General features: G+C 35.4%; 2 protein-coding genes and 1 long non-coding RNA gene across 3 annotated transcripts in view; 2 read left to right on the top strand and 1 right to left on the bottom strand.

Annotated features, from left to right (window-relative positions):
* Positions 1-6,975, top strand: part of LOC136853383 (CD63 antigen-like) — a 579,498-nt gene extending 572,523 nt beyond the window's left edge. The window contains exon 6 of the mRNA XM_067128829.1: positions 2,762-6,975. Coding sequence (XP_066984930.1) covers positions 2,762-2,827 — 66 coding nt within the window. The 3' untranslated portion in view covers positions 2,828-6,975. The remainder of the gene's footprint in view (positions 1-2,761) is intronic.
* Positions 6,976-9,459: 2,484 nt separating this feature from the next.
* LOC136853381 (probable glutamate receptor) overlaps positions 9,460-15,818 on the bottom strand; it is a 36,995-nt gene continuing 30,636 nt past the window's right edge. Inside the window, 3 exon segments of the mRNA XM_067128828.1 lie at positions 9,460-10,036; positions 10,732-10,908; positions 12,582-12,742. Coding sequence (XP_066984929.1) covers positions 9,988-10,036; positions 10,732-10,908; positions 12,582-12,742 — 387 coding nt within the window. The 3' untranslated portion in view covers positions 9,460-9,987.
* LOC136853382 (uncharacterized) lies at positions 10,798-14,498 on the top strand. The gene is made up of 3 exons (XR_010857440.1): positions 10,798-10,936; positions 12,343-12,401; positions 13,486-14,498. It is a non-coding gene; the product is annotated as an uncharacterized lncRNA (long non-coding RNA).

The following is a 15,818-nucleotide window of genomic DNA, read 5'->3' as shown; positions in this document are numbered from 1 at the left end:
CACCTTGTAGAGTATATAACTCCATTTTGCCATGTGTTTTCAATTTTTCTTTCAGGGTTAGCAGTATTTGGAATTTTTTGTGATTCATTTTCATTTGTACACCCATTTACTTTGATATATTCTTTATAGTGAGGTGGTATATAGTGATTTTTTAATTTCTAAGGGTTTTTATTTAGTGTTTTGCCTCCTGAGCTGGTGGTGGTATTTTGAATTCGGTAATGAATTTTCATTAGTTTTGCCTGCACCTGAGCCCCCACCATTGTACTTTTGTCTTCATTTGAGTTCCTGAGGGCTGCAGACTGTTTGGAGATGGTTAAAGGAAAAAGGAGTACAGTATTCAGTGTTTTAGGATCAGTGTATGATTGCTTTTGATTGTGGCCTAGTCTACTATTGTGGCTGTTCCAGCTCTGCCTCCCTCACTGCTGGATGAGTACTTTCACAAGTTTTGCCATATCAAAGGCTGTTACTCACAGGCTCAGCAGCTTTTATTTTCCTCAGTGGAAGTTATTACCAAGGATAATCACACCTTTATGTTCAGTTTTATTGATCACTGATGGAGATCAGTAATATTTATAGATTCTGTAAGTAAGAGCTGACTTTGTTGAATTAGCCGGAGTGGGTGTTTGATGGTGTCACATCCTGGTGGCCAAAAGTTTGTCTTTTGCAGAGGATGATGCCAGGCTCTCATCCTGTCCTTCACATTCATTAGACCCTTTAGCAGTTGGCAAATGTGACGACAAAAAAGAATCATGCCACATTAAAGGACTTGCTTGTCCTGTTTCAGAAGTCACCTGGCTGTGGAGATGCTAACTTCGGATCTCTACAGGGTCTTCTGGGAGGTGTGGGGAATACTGTTGCTGGAAATTTTTCATTGAATAACAGGCTGCCACTGTTCTGCTCTTGGCCAGCATTGAAATTTGTCATTCCTCCATTTGGATCCCCTTGTTTGGTGCTGCCGAGGTTTAGATCTCTGAAAACTCCCTGATAACTAATTAATCCTTTGTGGCCCAAGTAGGAGTGCTTTCCAAATCTTGTTAGACCTGGTCATGACAAAGCCTTCAGAAGTAGGCTCATGTTTATAGTTTTCTTGCTTATCTCTGCTTATCTAGAATTACTTGATCTTTACGTTTTGAAGTTGTATCATGTTTCTAAAAGAGGAGCTTTTTGGATGTTGTAGTTAGGTATATGCAAGAGGATCTTTTCCAGTTCAAGATCAAGGTTCACAAGGTCTTTGCCTTTTCATCATTGTTGGGTTACCTTCTCGAGATTTTACCTAGGGAAAGAAACAAGTCTCTTGGTGTCTACTCATTAATGCCAAGTGCTATGGCTGAACGTTTTGCAAGTCGAGAGGGATACGAGTTATTTCCATCTTCCTCACATTTTTGGATAACATTGAGGAAGTGTCTTCATGTCTCATATAACTAACCAGTAGGATGCCTTTGGAATTAAAAGTTCCTCTATACAACCTACTGCTTTACTGAGAACCCCCAGTCTGCTGTGGATGGTACAGGCTTCACTTTCTGACTTCTTAGCTCCATTCAGACTATTTTGGAGATATAGACTTCTGATTTTACAGTCTCTCTTCTATCCTTCTACCTCCTAATGGTTTAATAGTAATTCAGTCAATTTTTTATTTAATGGGTTTGTAGTGGACAATGTTGTAATGACCAAAAACAGTTTCATCATACTAACCCAGTAATCATACACTACTGCCCTGTACCCTTCACCGCATTCTTTACTCTCAAGGTTAGCATGGGAGAAGGCTGTTATGCAGGACTATGGTGGTCTTCATGGATCTAACATTTTTCACTACATTATATGGACTGATGGATATTCACTCATATTCTGTGTATGCTGAATGCAGTAGTTTTTTTTGTTACCAAGCAGCTGCACAGTTTTGTTATTTTGATAGAGCTGAAGGAAATTTTAATCTGCAGTGATACATTTTTTTATTGATTCCTTGAGTGCATTGCAACAACTGAATTTTAATTCTAAATGCACCTTAATTTTACAAATTTCTTAATAGTTATTATTGCTAAACTGCAAAGGCCAGGGAGTAAACAACAGGAAGTTAGCCCATGACAATAGTCTTCACAAGATATATTGCATAGGCTTAAGGTTTAAAGTCAATGGAAGAGTTATCAAGTAGGCAAATTCTCTGCAGCCTTGAAATGGGACACACTTTTTGGTCTTCATGGTATATGCCCTGTCTACAACTTTTGACAAAATCCTAATACTGTATACATAAAATATCTGCTGTAGTAATTCGACTTTAACTTCATTCTCTTAGGCATTCAGGGAACTTCTGTGCAGTTCTTGCATTTACACATTTCACTGTGGTAGTTGTTGGGAAGCATTCTGCACTGATGATGGTCTTTAGACCTCTACTATTATTGTTGACTGTATATACAGTCCATGAACTTTCACTAGTTCCATGATCTTCACCTTGTTCTTGATAATTAGGAATAAGTGAATCATTGGTAAATACAGACACTATTTATCATTCTCTTTTCAATTTTACACAGTATACTTACCATTGACAATTTACATATGTGCAATAGTAGAATAGCAAGCTTCCAAAATGGTAGACAATCCCTACGGAGAGATGAAGTTAGTTTATTCTTTAAAATTATGGACAGTTAGTGTATTAGCAATGAAGTGTTTAAATATATGATATTTCTGGTTTTGGAAAGTTTACATCACAAGTTGTACAATATTTAGTTTTTTCATAAAACCTTCAAACATTTCTTTTTTTTTTCAGCTGATTGGTATTGCCTTTGCCTGCTGTCTTGCCAAGTCCCTGAAACGCCAGTATGAAACAGTGTAATGATATCAAGTCTTTTGAAGAATCTCATCTTTATGCCTGCATGAGCACCAGGATTTGCTCACAATTAATCTTTCATTTCATATTTTCTTTGTTTTTAACTTTGGCGGTTAGGCAAAAGGTTGCAATTTCCATACTTTACATTTTATCATCTCCTGCTGTTGAATGTTTTGGGAACACAAGGTGAATAGATATTTAGGTTACAACATTGCTTTTTGGAGATAGAGGTAATCCTGCCGTTGTTGCAGTGACGAAACCAGAGTTTTACAGTGAATGTACTGTGCAATTATTAAAATCTATAATATTGATTTTGTACAGTGGTAAGTAGTTTCTATATTACAGTAGCACAAAACTCAGAGAGTGTTGATCAAAATTCTTAGGTCGGCAGTATTATTCGAGCACATTAATTTTAAAAGCACAATGTAATAATATAAAGTGGGAGAATGAATTTTTTTGAAAGAAGTACTTTTTGTGCTTCAAGTTACATGTAAATACCTATATCATATATCTACTGTAAAAAAAATATTTGCTCTTCAAAGACTATGTCAATAATTAAGTTGGGTTTTGAACTAATGAAAAGAAAGAGTTTAAGGCAATATCTTAAGAGGAAGAGGTTCATAAATTTGAATTAACACGGCTTTTTTTTCTATTTTCAGGTTATATTTGCATCAAGTAAATTTGTATGTAGTTTGAAAGAAATTTTAATATTCGATAAAAAAATATAAGTTGAGGGAAAGAGGTATCATCATTTGGAACAGCACCCCTGTTGTGTTGTGTTATGTAATAGGTTATTTCATTTTCTAAATTACTGTGCACTATTTTCCAGTTTTGTGATCTCAAGTCTGCAGTTTTGAGTTACAGTAATTTAGCCCTTTCACGTTACGCCTCATCAAAGAAAAAAATGTAAGGAAGATATTGCCTTGAATGTTGCCTAACAATATTTTATGAAAAAACTCTTAAGAATGTGAAAAATGCTCATAACAAACTGGTTACTAGCTTTGGTTTACTATTATTTTCTTGATATAATAAATGTTCAAATATGCACTATAGAAAGACTCTTTATGTAAATACATAGATATTCAGTCTTTCTATTTGTAATTTAGCTCTTTCCAGGGCATCATTAAGATTTTGTGTGTTATGCAATCATTTTTACAGAAGGAAAAGACTTTGGTTGAACTGTTTCATTATATTGCAGTCATACAGGCTACAGTTATTTTCGTAGTTTCTTTTTTAAAAGTAAGTTTGAGATTAGTTTATAATTATATACTGTACAGTATACATATTATGTATTATTGAAAGGTGGCAAAGAAGTGATTTCTTTTCATTCAAAGGAATATATTTAAATATTTTGTTATATAAGGATGAATCTCATCGAGTAATCTTTAAGAGCTTTATAGGTAACAGTGAAACACTTGTGGCAGATATAGCGAAGCAAACCCAACGATGACTTGCGTTCCTTTTAAGTGTCATCAAAATTTATAGTACAAAATTACACTAATATGCACTAATTGCTGTGTATTTCATTAAGTCCCAGACTCAGTAGTTCATTCTTGATGCACAATATTTGTTGCACACACACACTCACTGGGAAGTGTTGCTGTTAGACTCCAATGATAATTGAAAAGAAGTTCAAGTCATTTTTGGTTTTAGCTTTTATGCCTCTATCCCTCCACTTCTGTTCTGTAGTAGCTGCTGTTATGCTTGACGTTGATGTTAGCATTGAGGATCTGTAAAGCTTAAAACCAGCATTCAACAATCAGCAGCCTTCTCAGCTAGTTTTATAGTACGTGGAAAAACCAAGGGTTGGATACATGACGACATACTTTTAGGTAAATTTTAAACCTAAATGTGATTCGACCCTATCCTTTGTTACTTCAGTTTTTGAGGAAAGCTCAAAAAGTGACTTTTTTCCATCTTGAGTACCTAATACATACATAAAACTGCTGTTCAATACTTTTAAATTGACAAATGAAGGCAAACCATTTGCAAATTGACAAATGAAGGCAAACATTTGCAAATTAAAATGATTTTTGTTAGAGCCATATATTTACTCTTACGATTGTCCTTGATAACTATGAAGTAATCTAAGTAAAAATGCTGGTCTCAGTTGGGTTTATAGGACACAGGTGGTAATGTTTATTTAATGAGCAGTGCAGATGTGGCTTCCTTAATGCTGTCATAGTAGCAGACAAGTTCCATCTAATTTACAAATGTATAAAGCTTTCATATTGGCAGAGTAGCAGTATTTTGATATTTAATCATGGATGGCTGGAGATGAAAGTTTCAAGTACAGTACTATAAGATTTAAGATGTGCCAAATGTACACAAAACAGTTTTTTGTTCAACTCTTGCCTGCATGTTGATCATTCGTTGGCACATTAATTTGGCCTTGATTTTTATAAGACCCATAAAAATTGTTCTTGGGTCGGCACATTTCTGTCAATAACAGCCTTTCTCATGGTGACTTACAGTTGATGTTATGACCAGGTTGTTAATATACTACAGTTCCATTGATGAATGTGTCGACAAATGTATAATTTGTGATGAGTTTTATAAGGTCTACTGCTAAAGAAGTTGATGGATTTTTTTCTTGGATGTCTAGGTAAGCCAAACCCTGTTTTATTGTACTGGCAAATATCAAATCACAAGGATTTTGTACACTTTTTAATTTTATGGCAAAATAGTTTCAAGATGTACATGCCTGTATACTAAGAGTTGAACTTCATGTTTACTGCTTGAAAACACACATTATATAAAGTTTATGATGTTTGGTGTTTTTGTGTGACTGATACAATTGAGAAGAAGGTGTCTGAATGGTTGTTAAGTTCCTGTTTCAAGAATATCATTCTGAGGGAAGTTGAAAATAGTCCAAGACTATGTTAAAGAACCTGCTGTTGAGAGTCGATACAAATTTCTTTGGGCATTTCCAACTAATGACGATAGGTTTCAGCTACTCTATTGGCTAACGAAATAGTGTAGTAAACTTTGTGTATAATGTAATTAATGTAATTTACACCATTTTTAAAGCACTCTTGGACAAACTCCTTTGGTATGATACTCTTTCAAAAGCAACCCTTTTCTCATACCTTTTTATACTGATTCATGTAATTTTTTTTCCATCACCCTGTCCAGCATCCATCATCAATTCCTCCAGCTTTCATGATTCTTCTTTTTCCCTCCAATGTATCTTTTTTTTTTTCAAACATATATATTTATATATGAATATATATAAATAAATATAGTTCATATTGCCTGCAGTCTGCTCCACCATTGTGTTCAGATGGATGATTGCTTCACTTAGCCAGGGGTTCTGACAAATTATCACTGCTACTGCTCATCAGCCTTTAGACAATGAATGTTTGACAGGAAGCACTCTTCTGTTACAATGCTAAACACAAGTTAGTAGTACCTTAAGTTTATTAAAATTAGTAGTCATTACCCTACTGAGATTTTACTGGCACAGAAAAGAAAATATTGGTGATCCTCAGTAGCTTAAAATTTCCTTGCCTCTAGCTTTAAAGATGGCAGAGTATATATTTTTGGTTAAATGTTCAGAAGAAGAATGAGGTAGAAGTAGTAATCGCTATTAATTTATTTTTTCATGATTCTATAAACTAAAACATTGGCAGTGTTGGACTAGTGAGTGAAGAGACTAATAGGGACAGAAAGGCAAGATATTAAATTCTTCCTTTTTATACACTAATGTCTGGGAACACTGAACATCAAGCAAAAATTTAAGTTCACTTTAGTCTCTTTAAATGTGCTAATTGCAGTGATGTAGATATATATAGTCTACCATTTAAGCAGTGCTTTGAGGTGATGTGAGAGCAATAATCTGTATCTGGATGAGAGAAATTAGAGATATTTTTAACCTTTGCACTCTTGCACCATGAATTCAATTTTGCACCCCTAAATAACCTATGTACAGTTAAACAGCAGCACCATAGGAAATCTTGAGAATGATAGTAGCATTTACAACTGCCAACACAATTGTTGCCTATGTCTCATGATGAGCTTCTCAAGGTCTCCTACCAACACATGGTATCGAGCTGCTATAATGTTACAAATATTGGGATATTTATACTTTAAATTGTCATGAAAATCAATACTACAAGTTTGTGGAAATAAAAAGTTGATTCAGGGTATGAAAACTTTTTTTAACCTAATTTATAATCTGTCTGGTGAAAATTTATCTGTCTGAAGCGTTATATAATAATAGGCTTATCGTAAGTCAAAATACCTTGCATATACAGTACATTTTTGTGTGTAAGACTACCTTTAGATAAGACGAGGTAAAAAATTATGACAAATTTTCATGAATTTATCTCATATCTGTAGTACAAGACAACTGCTAAATTACAAAACCATCTGTGTATAGGCTAGCATTTGCAACAGCAGGTATCTTGTGAAATATCGATTATGTAACGATGATGTAATTACAAACTGCTTTACTTACTGTACCCTTAGAAGTTCAAAATACCGTATATACTTGCGTATCATGTGACTTTTGAACACCTAATTTTGAAGCTAATTTTAAGGGGTTTGCATCATACATGAAATATAAATTAGCATATGTAATATTCACATATTTAGTACATGTAATATTCACATATTTAGTATATTACAAAATACAAACATAACAAATATACATCTTTTTCCATGGATCTTTTAACAAGTTATGCTTTACTTCACTGCATCCAGTAATATTATAAATATTCGCGTATTACTAATTGTATTATAAAATGAAGGTTTCGTCCCATTTGCCAAACACGTTAAAACAACAGTAAAATGCGTTTTTTCATGCCCAGTAGTTTTGATTAAAATACTTTTCTCTCCATATTGTTTACAGTAGAGTTTGATGGCATATCGAAGTTCAGGAGAGCCATCCATGTTGCTGATGCACAATAATTTACAGTCATTAGCACTTGAACATTTGTTTTCTCGGCTTCAGCTACAACTTGCAGCTTAAATTTAGCAGTATGTTTCCTTGCGATCTTTTCTCCAAAGCAAATAAGGGCATAATGCAAAATACTGTATATATCAGTCCTATTCTACTTAACGTCATTTGTAACATGACTACAGTAATTGTTTACTATCGTACGATGGTTGAAATGGAAGCAAAACAGCTGTTGTTATCCAATTCGGTTGTTCATAGCCTAGACTGTGTTCATAGCAAAACGGTTGTTTCTCGTTTGGTTGTTACGGCTGTACTTTTTTACTTTTATCATTAGCTTTTACTTTTTAACTTATTTAAATAGAAGATGGGATAAAGAGATGGAATAAAAGAGGTTAGTCCATAGTAATCTGGTCTCTCAAAAAAGGAATTCGCATGATACACGAGATACATGATAAATTCTTTGTATGGGTGACAATCTGGGTGTCGCACGATGTGCGAGATCGCGAGTTAACGAGTATATACGGTCAACGAAATGACAAAGTTTATTCTATATCATGTTTTTCCAACTCACGTCGCCTAAAAGCTTGTCTACATGTATTGTCAAACTATGGCTGGTCATTTGCCCTGAATTTGGAGACCTTTCTGGGGACATACCTTATTAAAATAACTATCTTAGGATCAAGATCTGATATAGCATCTGAAATATTAAGTGCCTGACAAGCTTCAATAATGCGGTCCCACCTGGCTCTAGAATTCAGCCATGTTTTACTGTCTGCCTAACAGATATGTCCATCTCAATGGCAAAATGGTCACAAGTGCCCAAATACTCAAAGACCTAGTACTTGACAAAAGCTGGAACATCCGTGAATATGATGTCTAACCTACTACCAGAAATATGTATGGGTTCCTAAATTAGACGGACAAAATCTGAGGATCCACAGAACGCAAGAGCAGACCAGCCATGCTGATCTGTGGAATTTGAATTAAGCCAATCGCTGTGCTTTGCATTGCAGTCTCCAAAAATAATGAATGAAGCTGTTGAATCCTGTGGCTAAGCCATACCAAACCTCTCCAAGAGGATTAGTATGGGGGATAGAAGCACCCTGCAGAGTTAATGCTGGGTACAGTGAACAGAGCTTATTGGGACAAACCTGATCCATATGGTACTTGTGCACTTAGCCTCACTTCTGTCTGACAGACAAAAAGACAGAGTCTGGAAATATTCAGGACATGAATAATTGGCAAATATGCAACTGATAGGGTTGTGATGAAACAAACTATAGTTACAGAAGGTCAAGGTAATCCCGAATACTGGTTGATGGAGAATTATTGATACTTGTATATATTTCACAAAGTTTATCCACCAAAACTGTAAAATATTTTTCAGTTACTGACCTCAGTTAGATATCTGTACAGTATTCATAAATTTACTTACAAACAGGTAAGTAAATTTATGAATGCTGCACTGATATCTAACTGGGGTCAGTAACTGAAAAATATTTTAAAGTTTTGGTGGATAAACTTTGTGAAATATATATCAATAATTCTCCATCAACCAGTATTCGGGATTACCTTAACCTTCTGGAACTATAGTTTGTTTCATCACAACCCTATCAGTTGCATATTTGCCAATTATTCATGTCCTGAATATCCCCAGACTCTGTCTTTTTGTATGTCAGACAAAAAGGATTAACATTGCTCTGCACTGTTAGTCCTTTCATTCCTTATTCTTCAAATCTTTATTTCCATCTTGTGCATTATCAAACTTATTCTTAGTTTGATATTGTCCTCTAACAATATTATTGTTATCAGTATTATAAAGTACCAGAATTTTAAAAAGCCTAGTGAATCACAATTTTTACTCATACCTGTGGCTGAAGGAATGTAGTCAAAAGTAGGCCTACCTTTAGAGCCATCCAAGGTGTGCCATGCAATGTTTACGAACGCAGCTCACACTATTCTGATGTGTTCTTGTTGAATCACTGCTGCTGAATATTATTAATGTCCAAAATGCTTACTCACAACAGGATAACCTTGCTTGGATGAAAATTTTCTCCCGTCCAACACAACAATCCTCTCCAAAAACAGAGCCAACTATATATAACTGCTCATTACCCTACAGCATATAATAAATGTAAAATACCTTATTCCGATGGGGATTTGTAAACTTGACAAAAATTTAACTCGTTACATCAAAGCTACTGTAGCTACAACCTGCAGGCAGCACTCAATTTCTTTTCAACTTCACAACACTATCAGGTGGGATCTAAGGCTTTCTTGAGTATTTAGACTTGCCAATGATGTTCCAGTGCAACCTATAAAACAGGGAAACTTTAGTGTGAACACATTGTTGAAAATACCTGTGAAAGTGAAAAACTGATGCAAAAACTCTAATAATTTGTATCTTATGCACTTCTCAAGTGAAATATGTTACTGCTCCCTCCCAACATTCTTTACCTTTATGTACTTAAAAATATGGGCCAGTAGGCTTGTTTCAATACAAACTGGCATGTCTAATCAATTAAAGAAAAGATATAAACGGTTACGATCATGCTGAATCCAATATCTGTTACTTACTTTGAATAGTATTTCCCTTAATATGTAACTGAATTTAGTTAGTTATGAAATTCCAAATAGGGTTCAAGCACATGCTTACATCATTAATTTTAGTTATATCTTATTGAGAAACGTGACATTTTTATATACACTTACCAAGTAATTACACTGCTTACAGTTTCACTCACAGGGAGCTTAAAAATTCTGAAATTCGCAGTATTGCTAGAGTCGGTGTAGGTGACTAGTCACCGCCCATTTCTGGGTAACGAGGAACAACTTCAGCAGAGAGCTCAGTTGTTTTTGCCCTTCTTTCCATTTGGTGTCATAATCAATTACACCCTTTCTGAATTTTGGCAAAACATTTCCATGGCAATAACAACCTTTAGAATAGAATACCTCAAAATACATTTCTAGCTAAAACAAGGCTTACTACAATGCCCCAAATTATTCTCACCTCTCACAGGGCAAGAACACCAAAGCCAGTACATTGCCCAGTAGAAGAACTAAGAAAGCAGTGAACAATTGAACAAGGCCAAGCGACACCACTCCGTCTGAAGTACAAAGTGCCGATGGGGGTTGATATCGTTCCCACAGCCGATTCAATATGCCTCCTGTACGCATCTTCTTCAGTCTGTAAAGTCAGTCTTGTGGTTACTTTGGTAAGATGTTTATGAGGCTATATTGTATTTTGAAATGAAAATGTGGCAATAAATTGTGAACGTCATCCAAGTAATGCACTTGGATATGAGTACAGTATTCTCATGCTTAGCCTATTTGAATAATGTAAGAAACTAAATTGGATAAAGACATCCCTAAAATGATGATACGATGCCAGCACATTTAACCTAATTTTTTTTTTAATTAAGCAAGCTTTGGCAATACATGAAATTATCGAATGTTGCCATCTGCCAATATAATTTTCCGTTACACTAAGGACTAAACACTTAGCTTTGGACTTTTTTCTATTTACAGTAAAATAGTTGGTTGAGTGTTGTTTTGTTCGTGAATACAAGCACATCAGTTTTGCCCTGACAGAAAAAAAAAACTAGGTCTACCAATTCACTCTGTTGGATTTTTATTTGCATTTTGATGAGGGAAAATGATCACTTATACTGTATTTGAAATGTAAATTTTAAATACTTGGTTGCTATTCATTTTCTTATCACCTTGGTATTAAGACAAATGAAGAAAATATCTGCAAAATTCCCTGCATATTTTTTCTGTAAATTAATATGTGCTCCAAGATAAAATCAATTTTAATATCATTAATGCAGAAGTTCAAATTCAAATGAACCAATAGGCCTAATTACAGTCATTAGTGCTTGGAACTTATGAAAGGCCTAGTTACATTATTCATTGCAGGCCTAACCGCATAAACTGACATTTCACAATAAAGCTGTGCAGTTTAGTAAAAATTCTATTTCTTTTATAGATGGTCTTCATTAACATATGTAAAAAAGAAACAACATTATCTATTTATTCATATGCTCAAAGGTGGCCTATTTTGACAACTGGTGAGCATGACCTGAAATGTTAGTCAGTGCTGACTGAACTGTACTGAATGAATTCAGAATTAATCTATTTTCTACAAAATTAATTATGCATTAAATCCTCTATACTGAGCAGCTCTGCTGCCAAACAAAACACTTTTGAAATTTCAGAAACGTTTCGCAAGCCAAATCTTGATAAGGCAACAGGGAACAGATTTTTCTCACAATTTTGACTTGAATTATGCATTTGACAATAATGATTCAGATAACAGCCATTTTTTACTACATCACACTTTCTGTAGTAAAAACAAATGCCTCCTTTGCCAATTCATGAGTTTAGAACGATATATCAAGGATTTGGTCTCCATATATTAGCGGCTTATTGTACACACACTTGTTTTGCTTTGACCCTTATTTGATATTTTTGCTTCCTCTCTAATACAATGAACAAGAAAACCTGAAATTTTAATCTTGCTAAATACAGAGACCCTTTGAGGTGACTCATTAGAATACATACAGTCAGACTATAAACGTTCAATAAGTTACCGTCGTACTTAAATTGTTATTCATTCCAGACACTTCTGATGCAGCAGACGTTCGAGAAACATGGCAGTACCACAATGCATACCTAAAGGTATTTCCCCTTTGCATGTTTGCATGTGCTATCAAATTTTACAGTTGCTCCTGAACAGAACAACTATGCTCTGAAAATATTTTCCTGGCGATTAAAATTCCAGCTGAGTTAATAATGCTGTAATTTTTTTGGCTTTGCATACATAAAACATGGTACTAATGTACAGTAAACAAAACTTACTGTGCATTGAAGATTTCCAGTAATGGTGACCCTTTGGCAAGAGCAAACCCAGTGTCTTGCACAAAATATTTTTCCTTGATTACCGTGACATCACAAAAATTGTAGAAAGTTGCTCTGTATACATTCTCCTCCATCATGAACACATAGCTTTCGCTCCTCACCTAATAATCAAATACAAGAGAGTGGGCAGATTAAATATTCAACCTGTATTTCACGAGATCCAGCATAACAATGATTACTCTAACTCACATTACTCCAATAAACTTGCTAATGTATTCTATATCTTTACCAGAACGATTTCAAAGAAAAGCATTTGTTCCTGGCCAAATTCATCAAGACAGTCATACTAGCAAAACTTTACAAGAAAAAACGAATTTTCATATTCACAATAGCTAACAGTGACAATAGCTAAGGAGAACCGAGGTGGTGATAAGTTAAGCTTTCAGCCTGACAACGAGTGGGGAATCTCCCCATAAACATCTTCGGGGTAATCTTCGAGGCAGAATTTCAACAAATCTTTTTCCAATTTCACTTTCAAGGAGAGATTCATCCAGACTAAAAAGTGGTCATGAAACCTATTTCATGATGTTCATACAACTATTACCGTATGACTACGGCAAGGTGCTTGCACTACTCTGAATGTAATGTGATCTCGTTTAGCTCTACTTTTTATGCGAATTTACTATTATAGGAGATATGTACACTCAAAGAGGTTCTGGATCTCACAGACACAGCTTCTACACTTTCAAGCAAAATGACTGAGAGTGACAGGGATTAAGTTGTGGTGGTAGTATGGAAAATGGGTTTGTGTGGTTGAATTTTTTATTTCTGCTGTTATGTTTTTTCTGTTGCATGTTTTGTTGTGAATGTTTAATGTAAATGTTTATTTTTTTTTTACTTGCAGTTTGCCTGAGTGGGTTAGCATTGAGTGAGGAGCTCCCCTTCACCTAACTTGATAAGAAGAAAGAAATCAAAGAATAGAGGCATTTAGAAGAGCAGTTGAAAACAGAGGAAGGGATATGGCAGAAGTGAGAAGGAACATAGGGAGAGAGTACGAAGCAGTCATATTGCAGAAAAAAAAAAAAACACTTGGTCAGGCTGCTCTTCTTCCAGTTCCTCCATGTACGACGCTGAATCAGAAAAGGTGCCGATCTCGACATGCAGCAAAGAAAGTTCAACAGCAGATGGAAAGGAACAAAACTAGTTGTTGATCTCTCGAATAGGAAGAAGGATATCGACAAAATAATACTGGTTGATGTTGAGCAAGCTGACTTCTAATCTGAAGAAGTCTCAGAGACCATAGTTGGGGGAAACCTGTAGTATTGGGGTTCTTTTGATAGTTGTGGGAAGATTGTAAATTAAGGTTAATGAGCTAGATTAGGGTTCTTTTCGGTGGTCGTTGTCGTATTAAGACTAATAAAGTAGCTCAAGTTACAGTTCGGTAGGTTAAGGTAATTAATTAGGTTAAGGTTCTTTTGATAGTTGGGGGAAAACTATAGTATTAAGACTAAAGCTAGGATAAGTTTTGATGAGCTATAGTGTTAAGGTTAGGTTAAGTTTCCATTCTGTAGGTGTATCCTCGACTTACGGCGGGGGATCAGTTATAGAGCCTTGCCCTAAGTTGATTTCCCCTGTAAATCAGTGTTTCGCTGTTATCAGTACTTTAACGGCGCTTACAGTGCCGTAACTTGATGCTTGGTGCTGTAACTTGATGTTGCATCAAGTTACAGTGCCATAAGCACTGGTAACTTGATGCCTAACCTTGCTGTTAGCACAGTGGCGCTTACAGTGCCGTAACTTGATGCAACGTCAAGTTACGGCGCTGCAAACTGCCGTTAACAGTGCTGAAAAAGTGTCCTAAGATCGAATCCACCGTAAGTTGGTGTTGCCATAAGTCAGTGACGCACTGTAATAAATATGTTAAGGAAAGTCAGAGTTTCATTTAATAACCTCCAATCTGTTCCCATCATACTGCAACAACTGTGGCAAAGAAAAAAAGCCACTACAAAGTGAAGTGCTGAGCTGCTGTGCAGGGATATTCCAGCAATGATTAAGACCCATGCATCACCAAAGCTGTTCATCTGCATCTTGGAAAGTGGGTTATCTATTCTAAGCATCCCGTCATCACGTGGCAAGACTCACGTTTTCAAAAGAAAAATAGGTGAAAGATCATTGCATCACAAGAGACAAACTGAAGAATGCAATAGATCTGGGCTGATACTAACAACTTGCTACATACGGCGTTACAGAGAGAGAAAGTCACGTGAATGATGGCTGAATTCAAGTTAAAAATGGTCAGTGCATATTGGAAGCCTTTATGGAGTGAAGTTGTGAATGACTTCACATGCTCCCTGGGTATTCAAGAAGAATAAAGAAAATTCTTCAGGTAGCAAGCGAAGTCAAAGGAGAAAGATCTGTTAATAATTATGATAAATACGTAAAGAAGAATATATTAAAAAGGTCATAAAAATGTATAATTATGACGAACAAAAGAACTTATCAAATCATCAACAAATGATGAAGCCAAAGATGAACTAAAAGTTGTAAAAGAAAAAATTGCAAAATGATTATTAGACACTCTTAACAAAGTGTCTGAAGGACAAATTTAATTATTTTGATTCTGAGGTGAAATATTGTGTCAGTATTGTAGTCTCTGAACTCTACTGCCAAACCCAGTTCTGCCACCAGGTTTGGCAGCCAATCACAGAGCAGCCTCATAGTCACATGCTTATACACCACTTGCATCGCTAACACTAGGTCTCAGTTGCATGCTAACTGGCTACTTGTAACCACGTCTGCCAGCATGATGTATCAAAAGTGGGTTAAATTCTGGAACTAAATAAATTGTCTCCAGACTCCTGTCTATATACCCACAAGATCAGTTATGACATCAGTGAATACTGACAACTCCTTCAACAGAGTTTTGATGAGTTGAAAAGGAATCAAAGAACTTCAAATCATATTTCTCAAAATATGGAAACAAAAACTCTCTTGACTTCATCTGTTCCACACATACCCAAAGAAACTGTTGATTTGTGCTCCTAACATTCTGACAAAAATTCCAACTGCTGCTGCATCTTCATTGGTGTTCCAAACTCACTCAAACCAGATGACCTTTCTGATGTACTGTCAGAAGATTCATGGCCCAATTCTGTCCCCCACGTTGCCTGGATCTTTAACTTAAATTTGCATGTATCTTTAACTTAAATTCATCTCATCACATAGGCATGTGCTTCA

The sequence above is a fragment of the Macrobrachium rosenbergii genome, chromosome 27, assembly GCF_040412425.1.
Source record: "Macrobrachium rosenbergii isolate ZJJX-2024 chromosome 27, ASM4041242v1, whole genome shotgun sequence".
In the NCBI taxonomy this organism is placed as follows: Eukaryota; Metazoa; Arthropoda; class Malacostraca; order Decapoda; family Palaemonidae; genus Macrobrachium; species Macrobrachium rosenbergii.
Note: the sequence above shows the minus strand (reverse complement) of the source record. Positions and strands in the feature narration are given on the sequence as shown.